The 24,756-nt window shown below is 40.7% G+C and overlaps 1 protein-coding gene across 28 annotated transcripts in view; it reads left to right on the top strand.

The window, feature by feature from the left end:
* ZMYND8 (zinc finger MYND-type containing 8) overlaps window positions 1–24,756 on the top strand; it is an 82,317-nt gene that overhangs the window by 3,857 nt on the left and 53,704 nt on the right. For 4 of the 28 annotated variants that reach the window (XM_083507934.1, XM_083507940.1, XM_083507942.1 and 1 more), the window contains exon 1: window positions 20,070–20,193. The exons of 8 other annotated variants lie outside the window; for them this stretch is intronic. In XM_083507934.1, the coding sequence (XP_083364060.1) occupies window positions 20,180–20,193 (14 nt within the window). In that variant the 5' untranslated portion in view covers window positions 20,070–20,179. Of the gene's footprint in view, window positions 1–12,311; window positions 12,405–12,708; window positions 12,803–19,525; window positions 21,279–24,315; window positions 24,558–24,756 lie in introns of those variants that run through there. 16 more of the 28 variants (XM_083507954.1, XM_083507935.1, XM_083507947.1 and 13 more) reach the window with 11 other exon arrangements.

A 24,756-nucleotide genomic window follows, 5' to 3' on the forward strand; every position in this document is an offset into this window, starting at 1 on the left:
GTGGCATGCGTACAAGCGTCATCCAGGTTTCTGTGTGGAAGGGGAGGTGGCTATTGAGCGTGATTTGGGAGGCATCTGTTTTATGCCACTTTCTCTGACCAGTATGAGAAAGATATGACAGGTGGAGATGATGATACTGAGTCAAAATACAGGCACACACCCCTTACACATGTTCTATTCATGTGCTACCCCATATATGTGTGACACTGGGAAATAATTCAATAAATAGAACCATGCCAGGAAATGGAGGGAGAGAACTAGAGAGTCATTGTGATTCCTGAGGAGAACATTATTGGAGCCCAAAGAGGGCATCAGTGAGGGAAGAAGCAGCCCCAAAAACACCTGGGGCAGAGATTTGTTTAGGCTGCTCAGCCTCCCTGCCTGGCAGCTGACATGCAAAATAGTGTATCAGCAGCTGCTTTGCCACACATCCTCCAGCCTCCAGCTTGCCCCAGGACTTCAGCTCTTTTTGAAGAGAGAGTTGTGTGGAAAGCGAGGGGGGGGGAGAGAGCTGAAGAACAGGAAAAAATGGGTGTTCAGAGGCTTTTTAGAGGGTGTTCCCCCTTCATATGATTTCACTTATGTGCGCTGGGGCCCAGAACGTAACCCCTGCATAAGGCGGGGTGGGGTGGGGAGCGCCTGTCACTGTGGGCAATATTTCATCACAATAACCAGGTTTGTCATTGTTCATCTAGACACATAGTTCCTCGTTTAATCTCCTATATTTCCACAAGATTAGAATTCTGGAGTACTAGACTTTTTTTTTTCTAACATGCGATGGAAAGGGGACAGGTTTTTCATGAGGTTATTCTGGCCTCTCCGTACTGCAGACCATCTTGGTAAGATCACCAGTGCACCTCACATCACAGAAAAACATCAGTTGCTAAAGAAGACACCTCTTAGATGTTTTTGATCTCTTGTAATAGAATACAGGTGTTAAGAACTTCTATGGCTGAACTTACTGAAGAAACTGCTTCCATTTCATTTTCTAAATACAGTGGTGCCTCGCAAGACGAAAAGAATCCGTTCTGTGATTCTCTTCGTCTAGCAGTTTTTTCGTCTTGTGAAGCAAGCCCATTGACGGATTAGCGCTTTTAGCGGCTTATCTGCTGATCGGATCAGCTGATAAGCGGCTTAGAAAAAGGGGGGGAGGGAAAAAACCCCGCAGGAACTGGCAAGGCATTGTCATCTTGCGAAGCAAGCCCATAGGAAATTCGTTTTGCGAAGCACCTCCAAAACGGAAAACCCTTTCGTCTAGCGGGTTTTCCGTCTTGCGGGGCACCACTGTATCCTGCTTCCTATTCAGTTGAGTTCTTCATTTAAATTAACTATAAGGCTTACGCGGGTGGTGCTGTGGGTTAAACCACAGAGCCTAGGACTTGCCGATCAGAAGGCCAACGGTTCGATTCCCTGTGACGGAGTGAGCTCCCATTGCGCGGTCCCAGCTCCTGCCCACCTAGCAGTTTGAAAGCACGTCAAAGGGCAAGTAGATAAATAGGTACCACTCCGGTGGGGAGGTAAACGGCGTTTCCGTACGCTGCTGTGGTTAGCCAGAAGCGGCTTAGTCATGCTGGCCACATGACCCGGAAGCTGTACGCTGGCTCCCTCGGCCATTAAAGCGAGATGAGCGCCACAACCCCAAAGTCGGCCACGACTGGACCTAATGGTCAGGGGTCCTTTTACCTTTATAAGGCTTACAAATTCAAAATCATTCTGTTTGTCTGTAATAGATATTTTATATAGTTGTATGTTCACATACTCAAGAGTGTAATACTAATGGGTATTGATAAAGAGTGTGTGCCTCAAGGCCTAGAAGAACCAGGTTCCTTGAGAATAAGGGCTCTCAGAAGCAAGGAACCTTGAAAGTTGGGCTAACAAGTTGAAGCTAGGTCTGGACAGGGTCTGGATGACTATAAACTATATCATGCTCCATTTGAAGACTGTTAGTTGTAGAACAATATTGGTTCTCAGCTGTGTTGAACCCAGTTTCTGGTTTCTTCCCTCGCTGTTGCCTACTAATACCTTGCTCTTGGACTACAGTACTCTGCTGTGTTTGACCTGGGCTTTGTTTCATGATTCTGCTGTTGGACCATGCCCACTTCTGGGCTGCCTCACTGTGGACTGCTCGACATTAACTCATTCTTAAGACCTTGTGTATTTGAATTGCCTTGTTTCCCAACTGCTAACTTGGACCTCCAGAGTTTGCCAGCCCTTGTCCTGGGAATGTAACATCCCTGGGGGGTTTTTGGCTCGGGGGCCAAGCCAGGACCAGACCATTACATGTGGATGGGTACATAATCTTAACTGAATTGAAACTTGAAGGAGTGTCACACCAAGGCTGAATTGCAGTAGGTGCATTCATGGAGCTGGTTACTTGAACAAGGTCTAAAATAATTTCATTTTTCCCATGCACCTTGGAATATGGTATTTCCCTGTATTATGATTCAGTAGGGGTACACTCTCCACCATGGGAATCTTCTTAATAATTGCAGGAGGACCTGTGTGTGTGCATGTGCATGCATGCATGCGTTGCCAATAACTTATTTGTTTAACTGTACACATTTAAGTATCTTTACATTTTGTGTGGCTATGCAGCTCTTGCTTCAGACTCATACTTCAGAGATGTTTAAAAGTACAGCCCCTGCTCTTTTTTAATGAAACTTTTTCATGACTCTAGAGTCAACACAAGGCAACACAAGAGGGTGCTATATTTCTATTAACGCAAGAGGAGAAAGCAGAAGCAGTTATTAATACCCTGCATTACTCCTCTCCTCCAAGTCACTCTCTTGTTCCTATTTTTTTTAGTTAAGTAGGTGATACACTAGGTAACTTGGAGTATGGAGTGCATTAAGGTAGAAGATGACACAAGCAGAGCAACCATTTAACAGTTGTTTATGGCACTAGCATCTGGGTGATATTTGATTAAGTCATATATGGAATGGACTTAAAGGTCAGTCATGACTATCTTAAGTCCATTGATTTCAGTGGATCTACCCAGAGTATGATGTAGTTGGCTATAGCAGGCTGTACATGGAAATGATTTAAGACTACAGCTAGAATTTAATTTAAATTTAAGCAATACATAGAGTAACTCCAAAAGGCCCTATCACAAAAAATATGATATGTAAGAGTGAATTTGCGGGTTCTCAACCCAACTTGGATGAACAGCATTTTTAATTTCTGTCCTAAGTATACTTTATTGGAAGCAAATACTTGATTTACAGTTACAATCGAAATCATTCAACCCCCATTGCAAATCAGCTTTATTATCAAATTTTACAGACTTTCATCTGCTTGCAATGAGCAAATCAAACAAAAGCAATTGAAATAGCTCAACACAATGTATACTTAAAGTGATTTCCTCAAAATCAGCTGAACATGCAACTTATACTGGTTTCTCCAGTCTCACTATTATTTCACCCCCTGAATAGAATCCTTCACAGCAGCACAAATACAGCAGGTGTTGTCTCAAGCACACTTGATGCAACTAATCAAGGGCTTCATTAGTTGCACCAGGTGTGCTTGAGGTGGAACACAGCAAACCCCTAGCCAGCTCAGGTATTTCACGAGTGTCAAATTTGGCTGCATGTTAGAAATATGACTAAGTCAAGAGAATGGTCCAGGAAGGTAAGAGAAGAGATACCAGTAATTGCCCTTCACAAACAAGGAGCAGGATACAAAAAGATAGTGGAGGCACTGAATGTTCCTAGAGACACCATTGGAAGTAAAGTTTGCAAGTTCAAAGTTAAAGGAACAGTGGTTACGCTACCTCAGGCATAGGCAAACTCGGCCCTCCAGATGTTTTGGGACTACAGTTCCCGTCATCCCTGACCACTGGTCCTGTTAACTAGGGATCATGGGAGTTATAGTCCCAAAACATCTGGAGGGCCGAGTTTGCCTATGCCTGCACTACCTGGACGGGGCAGAAAAAGGAAGCTACAGTAAGTGTAGCTAGCTTACTTCCAGATAAATGTATTCAGGGCTGAGATGTTTGACAAACTTCACAAGATAGATAATAGCCAAAAGATGCAATCCTAACCTGTCCCTGCAATGGGATGAGCTCCTGTTGCTCGGTCCCTGCTACGGGCAACCTAGCAGTTCGAAAGCACATAAAAGTGCAAGTAGATAAATAGGTACCGCTCCGGTGGGAAGGTAAATGGCGTTTCCATGCGCTGCTTTGGTTCTCCAAAGTCATGCTGGCTCCCTCTGCCAGTAAAGTGAGATGAGCGCCGCAACCCCAGAGTTGTCCGCAACTGGACCGAACGGTCAGGGGTCCCTTTACCTTTTTACTTTTGAGTAGACATGGCTAGGATTGCAGCCTAATCTGTAACATTGGGTACCCATAACTAGGGCCAACACAAACTTAGGGAATGGGAATTTGGGATAAAAGAGAAGAAGACACTTGAGCTGAATGAATTACTGTTGCTAGGCATCTTTCTTGTGTAGAGGTTCATTTGCTCAGACAGACAAATACTGAAGTATAGCAACCCACAAATATTCTAGTAAGCCATCCAGCCTGTATATACATAGTGTTGCAGGGTGACAGCAGGGGGCCTAGCAAGGTTTTCACTTGGAAGAAATTATTACTACTTATAGACTAGCAGACAACTAGAAGCGTACGTTAACCAATGCCACACATTTGAAGTTTAAGCAGATGGATGTTTCCTTTCTTTGAAGCTTAAGTGGCTAATTTGGTCTGGCAATTCTCAGCTTAGTGTTTTTTTTGTTTGTTTTTTTGTTATTTTCATAGTTTAACTATAAAGAAAATTTGTGGTCATACACATTTTCATTGTTGGGTAGTAATCACCACCAGTGATTTCCATCATCATATCTGCATCCCACCCCTTTATCTGTTTCTAGAGAACTAATCTCATGAACAAGCAATTGCCTTTTTGCATTTCACATCAGGACAGCTAATAACATTATACAAATTATGTAACTGAGGGCATCCCCACAGCCACAAGAAGTATATGTGTTCACAAAGAACAAAACCAGGAACATGACTCAAGCTGAAATGTATTTTTTTTTATTAAAACAAGAGAAAAATAGCAAGCAGTTTGTTATGTGGGTCAATTGGTTCTAAATTTCTTCCTTCCAGTAGAGTTAACTGGCATTTTGGGTTATGGCAGTGGCAGCAGGAGCTTCTTGCCAGCAGCAGTTGTCATGTACTTGTAGACTTCAGTAGCAACACCCATTTGTTAGCACTTGCCTGGTGCAAGCAGGTGTGCCTAGAACTGCACTACACAGAATGTCTGCAAACCAGTGTCTTGGAATGCTGATGAGGGTGAATTCTTCTGCACCACAATTTCTCACCCAAATTGCCCCCCCAGTAGTTGGATTTATTTCTGATCTTGATGCCAAGCAGGAGTAATGTGGCTGGAATGAATCGGTTGTGAGGGGAAAGCAGTGAGAGGCAGAAAGGTTTGACACCCCTTACTTGACTTGCAATCACTTCTCTATCTTGCCACTTTACTCTTACCATAACCTGTTCTCTAAGACATGGGTCATAAATGTTATGTTTGACTTTGGCACCCATATAATTGGTCATGAGCAGAGTAGTAGCATTACACCTATTGTCTCCAGTGTTGCCTACTCATCCTTTAAAAAATACTAACTATCAAAACGCTAATGAAGCGGACATCATCCCACAATTGCATGCAGTAGTCTGCCTTTATCCTCTTAACCCCACCTCTCTTTGTTCCAAGGTCTTTCGAAATTACCGGTAAGTCATGCCAGTAGCCTTTTGAGTCCCAATAAGAGAGTCTATGGTCTTTGGCTAAGTTAGGAGTAAACATTCCTTCTGACCTTGAATGCATTTACAGTAATAGTACAGACTTCACCATGGCTAAATCATATCTTATTGTTTCCTTTAAAAGTATTTTCTTCTTTGTCTGAAATTAACACCACATTAAGGTGGAATGATATATGAAAAATTGCATTACATGAAAAACGTCCCTTGTACACTCACTTTTTGAAAGAAAAAATCAAGGGTAACATCTTTTGGTGGGATTTTATTGAATATATATAAAGGGAAATTTACACTGGTCTTTTCCACAAGTCTCTCAAGAAATTTGGGATAAGTAATGTCTAATTGGTTGAAAATATTTAATAATGTAATAGAGCCTTTTATTTTTGGTACTCCTTGTGCCTCTGATAGTTTCAGTTATAGATTTATGTTTCTGTATATCTTGTAAGTCATGTGTGCCACACCTCTTGTTCTCCCATTTCTTATGATTATTCCCTCCACTTACCTGTCTGTATCTTATCACAAGCATCCAGATAACCTGCTTTATTATTTTTTCTTGTGAATGTAACGTCTCATGCTAGCCTTGGTTTGGTTTAGTTTTTGTGTTTCTCATGAAGTTCTATTTTGTTATTTTAGTAATATGGATAACATTTAATAAAACTAGAAAGATGTTGATGAGTAAAGCTGTTGTATTTGAGCTCTGCAGTATGTTCTAGTTCTAGAGTGTTTATATTTTGAATAGTTTTAAAGTCAGTTGGCTCAGCAGTGTTAATTGCTACATGCAGGCATGTAGCATATCTTTATTATCTGTTTTACTTTCATGCGGCCTTAAAAGCCAAATAGAATCATAGAATTGTAGCGTTGGAAGGAACCACAAGGGCCATCTAGTCCAACCCTTGCAATGCAATAATATTTTTCCCAACGTAGGGTTTGATCCTATGACCCTGAGATTAAGAGTCTCATGATCTACCAACTGAGCTATGCCAGCTGCATATTTTAACTGGAGAACAGACGCTGGGAAAGTAGTTGTTTTGGCTCAGCATTTAGCTGATAAGGAATGCTTAGCTGCCTCATCTTGCCTGAAGTATGGTGATAGACCATGAGGATTCCCTGGGAACTTTTGTTGTTTTTAATTTATTTTTGCTTTTAACTTTTTAATTTTTAAAAATGATTTTACTCTGTAGTTTTATGTTTTTATATAAACTGCTGGAATATATTTTTGATACAGTGGTATATAAATATTTTTTATAAATAATAATTCAAAGAACAAAATGCTGATGGTCCAGAAAAGCTGAAAGGTGATCAGTAAGGAAATTCTTTCCAAATGTAACTAAGCCTCTGCGGCATGCTTGTCCTCCAGAACAATATGAATTTCTAAAATAGTATATTACTGCACATCACGCAGCATATGAAAAAAGGAACTGTGCCAGTTTTGAGTATTAGCATTGCCCTTTTAATCTCCCCACACCCCCATACACAGGCATCATTGGGCCAGTATTCCTCAGAATTCTTGCGACTAACTGCTTTAACACTGCCTTGGTGCAAGAGGCCATTATACTCTTTAGTACCTAAGGAGTATCCTGCAGCTGAAGTACAAGAGGTTTCATATGGGGGAAGGTTGCCAATCTGAAGGTGTCTGTCTGCCTACTCATGAAAATAATAATTTTGATGTGGAGTGTTTTTAAACAAGCTACCTCCCAAGTGAAGTTGACATGGTACAAGAAGTGAGAAGACTTCACCTACATGTAGCCTCAGTGGCTAGAAGTGCCTTTTACTGACTGACTGCTTCAACAGCTGTGGTCATTCCTGGACTTTCTCAGTGCTTGCCACAGTAGCAGTACATTGCAACATGATTGCTGCAGGAGTGAGACTTTTGTTAGAATATAACACCTGTGCTCAGAGATCTGCACTGGCTGCCAATTTGCTCCTAGGCCAAGTTCAAGGTGTTACTATTAGTATATAAAGCCCTTAACAACTTGGGACATGTTTATTTATGGGATCGCCTTACCTTACATGTGTCCACTCAACCACTTTCATCAGCGGAATTGGCACTACCTACAGGTGCCACAGGGGACGCGGGTGGCGCTGTGGGTTAAACCACAGAGCCTAGGATCAGAAGGCCGGCGGTTCGAATCCCAGCGACGGGGTGAGCTCCCATTGTTCAGTCCCTGCTCCTACCAACCTAGCAGTTCGAAAGCACATCAAAGTGCAAGTAGATAAATAGGTACTGCTCCAGCGGGAAGGTAAACGGTGTTTCCGTGCACTGCTCTGGTTCGCCAGAAGCGGCTTAGTCATGCTGGCCACATGACCCGGAAGCTGTCTGCGGACAAACGCCGGCTCCCTCTGCCTATAGAAAGAGATGAGCGTGAAACCCCAGAGTCATTCACGACTGGACCTAATGGTCAGGATTCCCTTTACCTTTACCTTTATAGGTGCCACATAATACCTGTTTTGCATTTGTAAGAACTTTATAATTTAGTGTAGTAGCTCCTGAACTTTGGAACTCCCTGTCAATGGAGATCAAGCAGGCAGCCTTCACTGTACTATACTATTTTTGACACCTGCTAAAAACATTTATGTTTAGACGGATCTCCCTAGATGCTTAGAAAGTTGGGATAATTTTAATCTGTTTTAGTATTTTAACTTTTGAATGTTTTAAAGCAGTGTTTCCCAAACTTTTTTGGGCAACGGCACACCTGTTTACTGAAAAAAAATCTCGCGGCACACCACCATTAAAGCCCCGCCCCGTGACGTCAGCGCGCAGCGTCACGCCGGGAGGGACGCACGAAAGTGAAAGTTTTTTCCCTCCCCCTTGCCGGGGAACCTCCAAGCTTTGGGGGTGGGAGGAGGCAGCAGAGCGAGGGACTGAGGGACGGCGGCAACTGAGGCAGCGGCGGCTGTTGTGGTGGTGGCGGGCGGAGGAGGGGGCGGCGGCGGGGCTTGAGGAGCCGTCGCCGGGAGTTGCTGCTGCTGTTGTTGCTGCTGCTGCCCAGACATGCCGGCCTCCTCCTCCTCCGCTGTCTCGTGCTCCTCCCTTTTGCACGCGCTGCCCCGCCGCTCGGCACCACCACCGCGGAGCCGCCCCCGGCTCGACGCGGATCCTCGCCGCCGCCGCCTCTCACCGCCCGACTCGCCCGCCTCCCTCCCACGGCACACCAGCCAATGTCTCACGGCACAGTAGTGTGCCGCGGAACACCGGTTGGGAAACACTGTTTTAAAGTATGGTTGTGAATCTTTCTTGATTTTACTGTTTTATCTTTTGTAAACTGCTTTGAGGTTTTTTTACAATCAAGCAGTGTATAAATTTTATCAAGTAAATATAGTCAATTCATGCACGTTACAACTTGCCATTAGTACACTGGATCACAAGCCAAGATAGAACCAGAGCAGTCCTGTACTGATGGCATCAGCTTTGTTAGAACACTTGAGAGTTAACAAGTTTAATCAGAAAGGCTTTCACACCATGTCAAGATCCTGCTGCAAGCAATGTGAGTTTACTTGCTGTTTTTCAAGTTGTCTGTAGGAAGATGAGGAATGTGCAGTCTTTGCTAGAATATCCCAAGCCACAAAAATGAAAAAAAAATATTTTGTTCAAATAGGCAAAAAACAATGCACAGATATGACCTCCAGCTTTTCTGCATGCTAGAAAACTGGTTCATCTTACTCAAGTGTTTCAGGCAGCTGGTTTGCTGAGCTCTAGATCAAAATATCAGTCTTTTAAGGCAGGGTTAGTAGTTTGACTGGGAACAATTCCAGAAATGCAAAACCTCTAACCCAGCCATTTATCTATTTGAAACATGAGATTCTATGGGTGGAGTCTAGCTTTCTTTTAAATAGTCTGCTGTATAATTCAAGGCAACCATATAGCTGTCTGTAGGCAATTGCGTCAGACACTGCAACCCAATGTCATTAAAATGCAGATGAAGGAGTTTGTGCTAATGGAAGACAAGAAGTATTCAGAACCCCCACAAAAACATGGGAAACATGCTTTTGTTTAAAAACAAGTATATACTTGCAAATCCTATTTCTCTAGAGCTAACAGTGCAATGGGTTGAATGTTTACAGCGGAAGGATAAGGCACAGTAGAACATGGCTGCTTAAGGCAGAAGTTCTCTCAAACTTTCTACTCACAGGGCCCACTTGAGATGGCTAAAATTTATTAAGGCCCATTAGTCTCAAAATGGTGGTACAGAGGAAGAGCACAAAATGGAGAGAAAATTTGACATAATCAGGTAGCAATTGCTGACATTACTTTCTAATGATATCTGTTCCATCTTTGGAAATTGCTAAGTTCTTCATCACAAAATTTTGCTTGTGTCAAGGAGTTCCATAGTTCAACTTTCCTCAAGCTAAGTACAGAGGTTTGCTGTAGAGGTATATATCCAGATATTTTTACTCATGTCCTGTAATTTCTTCCATACCCTTTTTAAACTAAATTTTTACCTAATTCGCAGCCCAAATTTATTTCATTAATCATCATTGGTCCTTTTGCATTCACTTGTTCCTCCTATAAAAGCTTTTATACTATCTGGCTAGGTCACTTTCCAGTTCACATGAGGAAGCTGTTTTTCCATGTTCCTAGGGTCAGAAAAGAGACATCTGCCCATAGATATCAATGGAAATTAAATAATTTTATGTAGATGGAATTGAAGAATTTAATGTAATGTGCCCACATCCACAGTCTCCCCGCCCCCATGCTGACGGACTGTTGGGGAGTAGGAAGAATTAGGGCTGTGGAATGGGGAGTTTGGGACCTTCAATAGAAGCCTTGCAACATTTTGTTGCAAGAACTCACTTGCCTATATAATAGTAGCAGTATGTTATCCATGGTTTGAGCAGATTTGGCTACAAAAGTAAGGGAAAGCTTGAATTAGTATTGGCAGACTCAAGGTTAATTTGTTATTTTTAAGTGTCCTAAGGGACAGCTTTCCAAATACATCCATACGTTAAATTGTTTAATTTCTGCATCTGGGAATGACATAGAAACCCCTCAAAATGTTGACTGACTGTTAGAGGAGGGTGAGAAAAATGGTGGGCAGGGTGTGGAACGGTATTATTCATTTTAAAATATTTTTCTATTGCCTTTCATTTAAAAACCACAAAGTGATGTACAGCACAAGGTAAAAACTGGAATATTAGCATCTATATAATAATCTTTTAAAAATGGGAAAACAGGAAAAACAGTAATCGAAAGCAAACAGATTAAGAAGAGATTGGTATTAACTGCCAGCAAAGGCTTGGAAGAATAAATGAGATTTCAGCAGTTGCATAAATATAATCAGTGTGAGTGCCTGCCATAATTCAGAGGAGAGATGATTCCATTAAGAGGCCACCACAGTAGAAAAGCCCCACCTCGTTACTACAAGATGGATCCCTGCTGATGACTGTGCAACCATACTGTCCATACTACTTCACTACTTTTATTAGCTGTGTGAGATTACTACACTAATAGATAGATTCCGAAAAAGAACAGTACCAATAATTTCCATACATACAGGTGTAGAATAGATGCTTGGTTGGGAAGTCCCAGGTTTTTTAGAAAGGGAGGTCAGAGATTCTCCAACTTCTTACCACAAGGGTGAGACTGCTGAAAATTACTGGGAGTCACAAAATGGTGAAGGGGCAGAGCCAATCACAAAATGGTGGTACATGGAGGCAGAGTTTGGCATAATTAGCTGCCAATTACTGACATATTCTACTAATATATAATTCATAACTGGGAATTGTTAAATTCATTGTCAAAATGTTTTGCTTGTGGCAAGGAGTTCCATAGCTTAGCTTTCCTCAACCTAAGTACAAAATTTGCTCTGGAGGTATTGTGAGTCAGCACCTACATTTTAGGCAAAATATTCTAATCCAGAGGTTCCAAGTGCAGAAGCCTTTTAAAAATATTTTTTCTCTTTCCGGCACCACATAGCTCTGAATGGCCCCCCCCGAAAAAAATATTCTGTAATTTCCCCCCACATTCTTCTTTCTCAGTCAATTTGTGCCTTATTCCTACTCCCCTGCCCCCCACCTAGCCCCTGCTGCCCCCCACCCAACCCCTGCTTGTTTCTTTTATCCTTTCTCACTGGGCCTTCCCTCTCTTTTCCCATTCATTTCTTTTCTCTGTTTATTATTATTAATAATATATTATTTAATTTTTTAATTTGCTTCAACACCACCTCTTGCCCTTTCCTCTCAGAGGAGGGAGACCTTACTTCCCTTCCCCTCTTTTCCAGGCAGCCTTTACTCAGCATGCAAGAAGATGCTGTTGCTGGCATTGCTCCTACTAGAAGGCTATAGCATGACTGGAAGGCATGGCAGGCAAATAAGGAGGCACTGCCTTGGCACAGAAGCCCATCTGAAAGTCTTGGCCCAAGGCCCACTCTTTGAAAAACACTGGTCTAAATTGCTTGAGAAACACTGAAGGAGAGATAACAGGATGCATCCTGATCCTGATCCTGTCATATCACCTAACAGTACCCTTGCAGCTATAGGCTAGAAAGGCTATTATTACCCCTCAAGGTGATTTGCATAGCTGAAGGCCATTTGGCATTGTTATTCCATTTACCCATTATTACCCCCCCAGTTCACTAGCCTGGATGGTTTGCCAACATCCTCCATATACCCTTTGCTTGCTTGTTAATTCATATGTTTAGAAAACTTTAACCAGAAGGTAAGCTTTCAATACTAGGTAAGACTGTTTTGTATCTCATGTTTTATTTCTAATTTCTGTTATGCAAAATACTTGTTTCATATAGTACCTGGGCACCTTCTCTTTGGGGGAAATTTTTTTTTACTACTTGCATGATGCTAAAAAAATTATTCTGAACTACTTTACTAATGTAGACCATTGAAATGTGCATAGGCCAATAATACCACCAGTGAAGGCATACATCTTTTTCCAGTTACTTTTGAAATACAGTCTTCTGTCTATCAACCTTGTGGACATATTCTTCTCTCCCCCCATTTCAGAAACATGTATGCTGCTCCAGTCTCCTATCTGGTACAGTGAACCATCTGCAACAGCTCTCTGACTCCTTTGTAGTATGCATAGTTGAGCAGCCTACTTCTGCATGCATCTATTTTTCCTTTTCATATAGCTCATGTTGCCTGTTTTCTTCTACACAGCTTTTTCCTTTCTGCCTGAACATGTCTCAGCAATTACTGTTTTCATGTCTTGTGAACAGAAAAGCATCTTCTTTTGTCTGTGTCAGGCACTGGCTGCTCTTTAGGGAGAGCTCTTATTTGTAGTGTTGTGGGCCATAAGTACCATGTGTGGCATTTTCTGGGAGCAACTCTCCCTCCCTTCTGCCTTATGGGTAATAATGCACTCTCTCTGAGGCAATCTGTAAAGAGAAGAATTGAGGGAAAGTGCCATGTTTCTAGAGTTTTCTACTGGCTTGTGGTTGATTGGAAAAACAACTCTTCTCCCACATCCTTCTGTTTCTTTCTAGGCTTTGTTTTCATGGTTTTCAACCCCCACTTCATCTTTTACCACTTGGGTTCTTCAGACTGCTACTGATTAACATCTCTGACTTTAGCCCTCTATTTCCACCTTCCTGCCTGTCCTTCCCATTTCATTGTTGTTTTTCTACAGCCTACACTCTCAAATAGCCACACCCCAGGAAAAGCAATTGGCTAATCCTGCAGTAGGCTATGCATTTTAATGGCCTTTTATTACAGGATAAGACACTTCATTCACTGATTGCAGCAGGGGTTTTTTCAGTTGCCTTAGCTTGAAGCATGAAAGCTTCCTTGCTTTCAACAACATATATTGTTCCAATAAAATGTACTTTTGCCTCTCATTCTTTTGGGGACTTGGCATGCAAGATCATTCCAAATGGGGGGAAGATCAAGCTCCAATATTTCTTCCACTTTCCTAATTTAAAATACTTAAAGGATATGTTTACCACAGTGAGATAAATCTGCTGTTTGCCTCTGAGTTCAAAACAACATGAACTACCTGAGAGGGCTCCCCAATTAGTCTTTGTTTTTACTGGCACTTAAAAGCCCTTTGCTTTAGCTCAGTAAAGCATTTTGTTGTTTTAGAAGAGCAGAACTTGAGGCCTCATCTAGCTATTGCTGCTATTAAATTACTAGCTGATATGTGACCAAATCCTCCCTCCAGGGACTGAATGTGTCACTTTGGCTATGTGCCCAGCCACCATCAGTGCCATTGCACTCCCAGAGCCAGGACGTCTTTCCCACAGAGAATCAAACTGTATACCAGTTGTATTTGTTTGGGAATGTTGTTCTTGATATGAATAACACTGAAGCAGAGCTGCCAGTGAAATAAAGCCACATGGGCAGCCTCCATAGTGGACTCTCTCTCTCTCTTTCTTGGCTTCCGAATCATTAAAACTTTAAAGCACCAAGAGTGAATAAGAGCTACATGTGCAGTTTGCAAAATGCTCCTCTGTATTAGACAGGGCGAGGCAAAGGAAGCTTTGTCTACAGCACAGACACTGCTGCTAGCAGCCATTTTGGTGTTAATATGGGTGTGCAGTCCGCTGGGGGCAATTGTGCTTGGAACATGTGTCCAGTCAAGTACAAATTAAATATCTGTTTAAAGTTCATAAAATGAATTCATGGTGCAAAAATAGCCACATTCCTATAATAATCTTTCCCCCTCAGGATGTAATAATTTAAGTAAATATTAGTTGCTCATTTCTCATTGTTAGAAAAGCACCCTTGCAGTTTTACAAGTGCTGATTACATATAAATGCTAAGCCAAAGCCATGTTTTAGTAAGCCACACTGTGCATGTAGCTTGGGCACATTCTGTTTCACCCCTTCCTTTGTGCAAGTGGGTAAACAAACCACCAAGGGCTTAGTGTGACGTCTGAACCGAAAAGTACTTTGTTTCACCAGAACAAACCCTGATCTCCAGCTAGCCTTAAACCATGATTTGCTGTTAGTGGTTGTGTGTGTGTTTTTAGGTACAGGTTTATACATGATGCTAAACAAACCCCCGTCATAGTTTGTTGACTTCCTAGTGGTGCATCAATAAAACTGCTAGCACATTTGCAAAACTAAACAGGGTCTGGTATGGTTTTAAATTTGATGGGGCATTGTGTGTGGAGATTCCTGCAACCTTAAGTATTCCTTCCAACTCTACAATTCTATGATTCATACAAAGGGGGGGGAGCAAAGGGGGGGGGGAGCAAAGCACTCAGAACACACAGCTCATGCACCAAGTGGCTTACAAAACTATTGTTTATGGCAGAGATGGAAAACCTGTTGCCTTCAGGCATTGTTGGACTACAACTCACACAATCATCCCTGACCACTGGCTTTGCTGGCTGAAGCTGATGGGACTTGTAATCCAATAGCAATTGGAAGGCCACAGGTTCCCCACATGCCTAGTATATGGCTTAGCATTCCATGTTAGCATCAGACTTCAAAGACATTAGTCTATTGATTCGTGCCACCCCCCATTATTGAAATGTCATATATTATTGACACAACTGCACACTAAAGCTGTAGCTAAGTATTTCCAAGAAATGTGTTATACTACATGAGCAGCATTGTCTTGTACTGCAGAACTAAAGGACTATTCTTTCCTTTCTCTACCTGCAATGATTTGATCCCTTTGGTTTGCATGTTTTACTGTTTGGACTCCCCCCCCCCCCGCCCCCCATCTACCACCAGGAAGCACCCTTTATAATTGTCCATTACAGTGTTGGTCGTCTCAGGTCTATGTTCAGTCTCTCCCATTACATGGATAGAATGTTGCTGTGCTTTCAGTCTCTCCCTATCTAAGAGCGAGTGTATTTATTTATTATTTACATCTATATCCCTCCTTTCTTCTAACATGGAACACAAGGAAGCATACACATAGTTCCCTGGAGGCCTCACAGGCAGGCATTGATCAGACTCAGTCCTGCTTAGCTTTAGCAAGGTGGTGCCCTCCTATGCCTTCAGACATAGGAATTTATATCCTTCCTTTCTTCTAACATGGAACACAAGGAAGCATACACATAGTTCCCTGGAGGCCTCACAGGCAGGCATTGATCAGACCCAGTCCTGCTTAGCTTTAGCAAGGTGGTGCCCTCCACCTAAACATTAGGAAGAACTTCCTGACAGCAAGAGCTGTTCGACAGTGGAATTTGCTGCCAAGGAGTGTGGTGGAGTCTCCTTCTTTGGAGGTCTTTAAGCAGAGGCTTGACAACCATATGTCAGGAGTGCTCTGATGGTGTTTCCTGCTTGGCAGGGGGTTGGACTCGATGGCCCTTGTGGTCTCTTCCAACTCTATGATTCTATGATTCCTATGCCTTCAGACATACCTTCAAACTTCAGTCCTTTACTCTCAGTATAGCAGCCATTTGAAAACACAACAGCTGTATGTGTTATATATTGATTGTGGGAAAGGGCTGGTTGTGCTTTTTTCTCCTTTTTAGTGATTTTCACTGTCCCAACACTCCTACCAGTTGACCATGTTGGGAAGAGGAGGTGAGGTAGAGCTAGAGGGATTTTGGCCTGATCCAGCAGGCTCTTCTTACATTCTTGATTCTTGTCTTGTTTTTCTTAAGGTAGTGTTCTAAAACACGACCACATTTCTAACTATCTGATATAAACTCCTATTGGATTATCGTTTGATCTATAAAACCACTGGATACAAAGAATTACCAGAATAATAATAAAGAATTCAGATTAAGTGTGTGGTCTTTTATTATTCAGTAGTTTCAAATACTGAATAATATCCCATAGATTAGCAGTACTATCTGGTGATTCCTTCTTTCTCCTGTAGGGAATGAATTTGATCCTGTGTGGGTTGTCACCGCCCATTCCTTTGCATTTAGAATAGAAACATAGGTTTCTGTACTTTTATCAGGAGTTGCCAACAAGGTGCCTTCCAGATGTTGCTAGACTAATCATGATTCCTACTAGCTAGGATTAATGAAAGTTGGGGTCCAGGAACCTCTGAAGGGCACCACATTGGGTATCCTAAAATTATAAAAACTGTCTCTGAGACTCCTGGATATAAACATGCACAGAATCATAAAATTGCAGTGTTGGAAGGGATCCAAGGGTCATCTAGTCCAACCCCATGCAATGTAGGGATATTAACCAAAGCATCCAAGACAGATGGCCATACAATCTCTGCTTAAAAACATCCAAAGAGGGAGAGTCTACTGTCTTCCAAGGGAGTCCCTTCCACTGTCAAACAGATCTTACTGTCAGAAAGTTCTTCCTGATGTTTAGTTGAAATCTTCCTCGTAGCTTGAAGCCATTGGTTCGAGTCCTAACCTCAAGAGCAGGAGAAAACAAGCTTGCTCCATCTTCCATGTGACAGCCCCTAAGCTACATGGCTTTCATATCTCCTGTCTCCTCTTTTCCAGGCTAAAAATACCCAGCTCCGTCAACTGTTCCTCATAAGACCTGGTTTCCAGACCCTTTATTAGATCGGTTGCCCTCCCGCCCACACGTTTCAGCTTACCGACACCCTACTTAAATTGTGGAGCCCAGAACAGGATACAGCATTCCAGGAGTATTCTGCTCTCAGATAGTAGAAAACCTAATAGATTTGCTATTTCCAGCTCCCTCTTGCTGCAAAAATGGGGTTAAAAATTCCACCCCCACTGGTGTACAGCAAGCCCACAATTTACGCACATTTAACTTGTGCACATTTAACTTGGCAAAAAAGGGGGTTAAAAAGGAGGTGGGGTTCCAGGAAAAATGACTTTAGCAATCCCACCCACCATTGAACCTAGTGTGTTTTAACTATATGGAATTTTGACTTTAGACACAATCCCTGGAACATAACCCCCACATAAGCTGTAGGCTTACTTTACTTCTCATTGTTGAATTTGCACATATGTAGACCTATTTCTAATATATTGTCACCTACAGAGTAGTAAACAATGTCCCCAAGTTTTAGCCACAAACATTTAAAAATAATTTTTTAATGTTCACAAAAGATTTCACAAACAAAAAGATTCAATGAAATCTGTAGATTTTTTGCATTTGGGGGCCTTTTTGTTTCAGGCAATTGTGGTTTAAAAATGTCATATAGGAATGACACAGGGAAGCAGATAATGTGCCCTTCTGACACAATATACATGGCTTCACTGGGGGACATTTTACTGCCCTTAAACACTTTGGGATTTTGCTTGGGTTAGCAAAATTGCTCAGAAATTGCCTATCTTAGTTTCCACTGAAGATGGTTAAGTGGCATATATATATTTCCCCTTTATTATATTGTTCAGTTCCTGCTGCATTTTGAAAATGGACAAAAACTGTGAAGGTACGTTCTGAGTTTTGCTGCTCAACATCCTGAAAAACAGTGATTAGGTTTTGAAAGGCAAAAAGCTTCTGCCTCGCAGAAACTAGAATTTTGTATATCAAATCAGTATTAAACATATTTTGCTGGTATAGCCTGAAAAACAGCCTTGGTGAAGGACATACATCTTCTTAGTGGCATAAGCACTGAGTTTTCCTGTGAAGTGTAAAGATGATGGTTATCTTAGAAAAGCATGGCCACAGCATGAGGCAAGAGAGCCTAGGATTATTTCTTTGCCTTGGATTATGCACATGTGACTTAGTAAAATCCACAATCAAAAGGTGTGTGTGTGTGTGTCCGTGTCCGTTCATCCCTCGGTTTTAACTTTGATTACATTACTGAGTGTTGAGATTGGGGCAGTTAAGAAATAGATTTAATTTGATTGCTAACCTTTCTATTTTGCGGCCACAGAATGCTGTTGCTTGCTTGTGTACCTACGCACCTTTGCTTATCGGTTCCCTGCTCCCATGGCTTTTCTATATATTATTTCAGGTTTATACTCAGAACTCTTTATTTTCTTTACTGATTGCTTTCAGCAAACTCACACTTCCTTATTTTGGTCTGTTCATTTACAAGGTTGCTAATATGCCTTTCTCTTTTTGTATACACGTTTCTTTGCACGGTAATTTGTAGGTGCAGCTGGGGCTTTTTGTTTTCTTAACTGTTTTAGCTGTGAATACAGAAAAAGGTCAGCATAAATGTAAGCATTTACTGGAGAACCTGTGTGAAAACCTGTTCTTTGAAATGTTTCATCTAGAACTATTTCCTTTCCCTCAGCATAACAACATATTTTAAGGCCTATCGTAGCAAAACTGAAATACTGGCTGTTTTGGAAAAGAATGAAGCCTAGGTGTGTGTCTTTTTCACACACACAGAAGTGCTTAAGAACTGGCTCCAAATCAGGCTATGCAGTTTTGGCTACAGTGTCCTGTGTATACTTACATGTACCATTGATAAACAACAGTGGTTACTTATTAGTAGTTACGTTCGGGATCGCACTGTAAATAAATTATCTTTTAAAGCAACCTTTTAAAATTGCTTCCCATTTTTAGAGACCTAGTTTAAATGAGGGCTGTACATGAAATGTTTCTAAATTCAGACTGCACTCCCATTGTTCCTCCCTGCTCTGAAAGCAGCTCTGGTATTTTTCCACACACTGAAACTCAACTCTTCACAAGGCCTGCATCTTAAAAAGAGCCGAATGTGATAGGGTTAATGGACAGGAAGCTGCAGCTGCAGCAGACTAATAGGCAAGCGAGATTTTTGTTTAACTGACAACTTTAGAAGGCCTTAGGGATGAGGGAAGGGCAGTTTGTGAAAACAGCATGCAGCATACTACTGAAAAACGTAGCTATTTTCTGCATCCTTTATATTTAATTAGGAAAGGGACATTGTAAGTGATTAGGAAATCAGAATCCTGGTTAATAATCCAACTTTTGTTAGGCACTGCAACGTATGTTGGGTAAAAATCCAGAATGTGGATTCTTACAGCTCACGGCAATCGTGTGTGTGTGTTCTGTGTGTGTGTAGGAGAGAGAATCATTTGCTTTTTGAGCTGTGTAGATGTTATATAATAGCTGAACTACAGCACTAACCTTGATCCTTTATTATATGTTTGTGTATCTGACTGTATCTGTGTCTGTGTGTTATGCTTCAAAACATTTTGCTTCCTTTATGTAGTGTGCTTTTCACAGTGTTATTCAGAATCGCTGTTTCTCTGTAGCAAAAACAGCTTTTTGTGACCTGGGGAAACCTCCATGTTCAGAAAACCTCAAGCAGAAGCAACAGATGTGGTTTGAGAAATTCTTTATTTAGACTAGCACTTAGTGTTCACTTTATTCTTCTTGAAAATCTGCTTTCTGCAAGGAGTTTGTATGTGTGTGGCTCTTTTTTTAAGTTTCTTTTGCTGAAACAGGCCTAGTTTAGCCTGTCTTCTCTGTGCACAGGATGGCTCCTGCTTGCCAGAGCTGCACAAAGATAATAGCTCAGGAAGTGTTTCAGCCAATCCCCTGAAGCTTTACATTCAGATTTTCCAAAGTAGCCAATCCAGGATTAGCTTTTATTAGGAAGACAGATCATCAAGCTGAAGTGCCAAGCCCTTTCTGTCTGAGTACTGAGAGCCTGTCCTCCATGTTTTATAAGTATTGACATAACACTGTGTTAACAATGCATCCACAGAGGTAAGCTTTACTTTTTTACATTTTTTTCCTCTAAAACCTATGAGTTGTGGTTTAACAGTGTGATTCTCTGTGATTTGTCGCGCAAAACTCACCCCACAGCACTTTATTAAGTTGAAAATGTTTAAATTTGCTTTCTTAGGTCACATGGTTTAGTAGCCATTAGCCATAGCTTTATTTTACAGACTGGCAAAACGTTTGCATACATACTTCTTCACAAGGGGATGGTGGTTTTTAGAGTTTGTCAAGATACTGTTCTTCCAAAGCAGCTTTCTGTGTCTGAGCAGTTTGCCTGCACTATTGTCTGTTGTGTCACATGCCTGCTGAAGAGAAAATGGAAGCTAGGGAGCAGATGCATTTAACTGCCCTACAGGGAGACAAGCAGGGATAATGGCAGACAGCAGAACAGGCAAGTTTACCTTTTCAAACAGTGAAAAGAAGAGCTATGCTACGTTATCCCTGATAAAATATGGGATTTTTAGCAGCCTAGACTGCAGTAAATAGTGCTAATAGTAGATTGAAGATACTGGGCCTAACTGGTGGATTGCTATTGCATCATGTTTTTTGTGCAGTTTTGCCTTAACTTAAAATGGATATTTAACTCTCTCTTTTTTAACAGGATCCTTAGAAGCAGTGTGTGCATTTTTCTGGATGAGAATATATAGCTTACAAGCTGTCTCTTTAAAAATGACTTTCTTATTGTAGGTTTTAGAAATAGTTAAGGTCTAGGTCTGAATCCACCAGACATAGCTATGCATCTCTTCCAGTGTCTTACCTATTTAAAGACAATTCAATTTTTAACTATTATCTACCTTTTATTTAGTACAGATAAAACGATTTGACTTTTTAACTGTGCTTTTCTCTTCTGTAAAAAATCAGGCACAGTTCTCAGAGGTGGAGTGATATAAAATCATGTGTGGTTCATGAGAGCATTACATGTTCATTTTTTTCCTCCTTTTCGGGCTTTTCTGGTTTTTGGCATGATGCTACGTAATTATTTCAAAAATTTCCTTTTGGTCAAATCCCAAATCTGCCAGCTTCTTATATCCTATTTACTGGGGAAAATGAGATGGTTGCTTGAACACTTGGTAAGTAAACTTGTATGCTATTCTTTGATAATTTTAAACAGTTCTCAATCTTTTGCTTTTAACAGGGCAAAATTAATCCAGCCAGTGAATTTTTGTGGATAGCTAGTTCAGTAAAAATAAATATTATTGTATTCTCAAAATTCTGTTCATTCAAACAGAGTGCTTTTCACAATGTTCTGCCACACATGAAATGTATACTTCCTGTTTTCCTCTGAAAACAAAATTCTGCTTACTCTTTGTTCCTAGACCCCCTTAATTAATGCATTTGCAGGTTAAAGCTCAATTCAGACTTTCCTCAGGCTTTTGAAGTGTGATGAATGTGCTAGTTCTCAGCAAAGTAATTTACTACATTGTTATAAGGCTATCCTTCAGTAACTCTATGCTTTTGTTATCCTATGATATATCATCCAGCATGAAATTTGGTTTTAGAACCACTTTTGAGTATCTTGTGCTTTTAAAATAATCTGGAACTGAGACATTTTGTATGCATGTCTCAACAAGCAGCTTTTCATTTAACATATTCTCACAGCATTACACTCTGCTGTGTGTTCAGTTTGTGCATAGTTTTGTAACAGTGCAATTCACAATATTATACAAATGTATCTTCTGAAAGAATGCCTTGTCACCATTTGTGCAGGGGCCTCATGATGATTATAAACTGCTATCTAGTATCCCTTTTACTATGATTTTGTCCTTAAGCTCTATCGCTTGTTGAAAAGCTCCAAAGTATGTACCATTAAGAATACCTAATTCAGATTATTCTCTTCCCCTCCCCCCATTTCTAAAGAAGCTGACATTTATTATCGGGCTTTTATGCTATTTTAGAACTTATTACCAATATACCTTAAATGTTTAGTTCCAATGGTTGTCAAAACTGTGCTCAGATGTATTTTTCTTGCAGCACTTTATTACACGTTAGCAGCTGGGTGTGGAATCTTAACATTACACAATATGATCTTATGAAGAAGCTGGAGAAAATGAGCTTGAATTAAAATGGCTCCCCTAGGTTTTGTTGAAGAAGGATGTGTCTCAAATCTGCACCTTCAGAGGTATTGTTGACAGGGGGAGGCATATTTGCATGGACTACCCTTGTGCACATAATGAAACACAGCATCACAAGTCCCCTGAAGTTCACCCTTTTAAATGTTCAAATGCTAATTCTTTCATAGTTCACAAAATATAAATGTCTGCATTGCAGCAAGATGTCTGAGGCTAGGAGAGACAGCAGTGTTGTTTCCAGATCAGACCAATCACGCTGCTCTTTCGAGAGCCTGAGCCAATAGAAACAGAGGATAGGTTAAAGATTGGCAAATACTGTAGCAAGGCTAAGAGAGGCCTTCTGGAAATTTCTCCCATCTTTGTTCCATCAAAGTAAAGCAAATTCAGCCAAAGTGAGGAATTCCAATTAAAAAGAAATGTTTTTGCAAAGTATAACAGTCACTTTTATGGATGCCATATCCTTAAGAAGCACAGTGTGCCAACCCATCCCACCCTTTTTGAGCCAGGTGATGTTTTTGTCTTTAAACAACAGAGGGTGGGTAGATGAATACTTAAATCTTTCTGCCCAGACAGTACTGAATCTTGAAAGTTTTGTTGTTGACTGTAGTTTGTATGAAGCAACATAGCTGTGATTTGGTCTTCTGATAGAAAACAATAGTTTTGGCAATAAGGAAGTAGTATAATTCCAATTTATTTATTCTTAGCAGCTACATAATTTTTTAGCTTGGCCAGTATGAATATAATTCACCACTATTATTTAGACATCATTCGGTTACTTTTGTAATTGACTCTGCAGAGAACCGAACCGAAAAACAAAGCGTTCTGGTTTAGAAAATAAAATAAAAACATTAGCTTTAAAAAGACCACATGCCTTTCATTCTGAGTAGCAGTACTATTTTAGTTTTGAGCTAAATGGAAGTTGGTAAGCTTATTGATAGCACTTGACATTGCAGGGAAAGGAAAGGGTTCCTTATGTAAAGGGTCGAAAAAAGAATGCTGCTCCCCCCCCCCCCTTCAGCAGCTGCTTTGCTGACATTGGAAGAACCATATGCAAAACAGCCCCTAGGTTTTCCAACACATTTGTAAATATAACATCCGTGTACATGAGCATCTCTGTATAATGGCCACTCTCCCCACTCCCTCGTTCAGAAAAGCAGCCATGTTTGTTTTATACCTGGCAAGAAATAAAAGAAATTCAATCCTCCCTAAGACAGGTGCTACTTTGTAGTCATCCGCTCTAGAGTGATAAGTCTCAGTGCCAGCTATGCCCTAGATTCTGTTGAGCCAAGAGTATCAACTTAAATAGCCCCAGATGGCATCATGGCATTCTGGGAGCTGTGCTTGTACCAAATTATCTACGTAGCACCACAAAATAGGTGCACTAGGCCTTAAGATTGGACTTTCAAAACCTGTTGTTAGAAACCAGGGCCCAATGTATTTCCCCCCACAGAATCTGTTACATGTCAGCTGAGTTTAACATATTTTGCTACAATCAGACATGTTTTTTCCCTTCAGTGATAACAATTTATTGTCAGAGCCCATGACATTGAGTGATTCAAAATATGATAAAAATAAACCTTTATCCTGAGGTAATATTCACAGCACTAATCTAGTGTTGGCTGTGCACAAAGGAATATACTCAGTTATGTTTCCATATTTTGGAGGTGTTCAGCCAGAGTTGGCTTAGGCATGTCAACCTCTTCATGGGATTGAGCTGTTAGTATTATAAGAAACCTATTTATGCCATATAAGTCTTAATTAAACAGTTGCTTGCAAGATCCTGTAATATGTGAACATTATTACCACTTTCTCATGCTTTTAAGGAAAAAGCACATTTAAAATGTATGTATGCATCTGTATTTAAACTCCTTAATTTGTCTTGTACGTATTGTCAGTATTATTTAAATTTAATACACATTAGGCTTTTTGCAGGGTAACTGGAGAAACATTGTCAGTGCTTGCACATGCAAACTGAATCCAGCATCTAAAATGAAAGGATTTCCTTAGTAACCTGTGACTTCATAGAGCTCCCTGTCTTCTGAATTTTAGTTACACATTAGGTTATCAGATATCACTGTGTCATCTTTTACCATTTTTTCTGCTACCGAGATGATTTCTTTGAATACAGTGCTGCTGTTTAAACAAGGGACATAGTTATTGAATAAATTGCTACCATTTTAGCTTTCAGTATAGGAATGAGGCAATGCAGTGCTGCCAGACGCCATTTTAAGAATCCCTGCATAAATAGCATAGCTACCGATGAGTAAGAGACTGTTATAGGTGAGTGCTTATACACAGATGCTATTTATTCAGTAATGGCATGCAAAATACTTTGTCCAATTTCTTATTAAATGCAATTTCTGGACATTTTATTTTATGATTGCTGCTCACAATCTGAGAGCAGCAATAATTACTTTGAAGCTAAAAATGAATTTAAATGTTTATGATGTTAAAACATTGTTTTTCATTTAAATGAAAT

Source organism: Podarcis liolepis (genome assembly GCF_965112155.1).
Source record: "Podarcis liolepis genome assembly, chromosome: 6".
Lineage (NCBI taxonomy): Eukaryota > Metazoa > Chordata > Lepidosauria > Squamata > Lacertidae > Podarcis > Podarcis liolepis.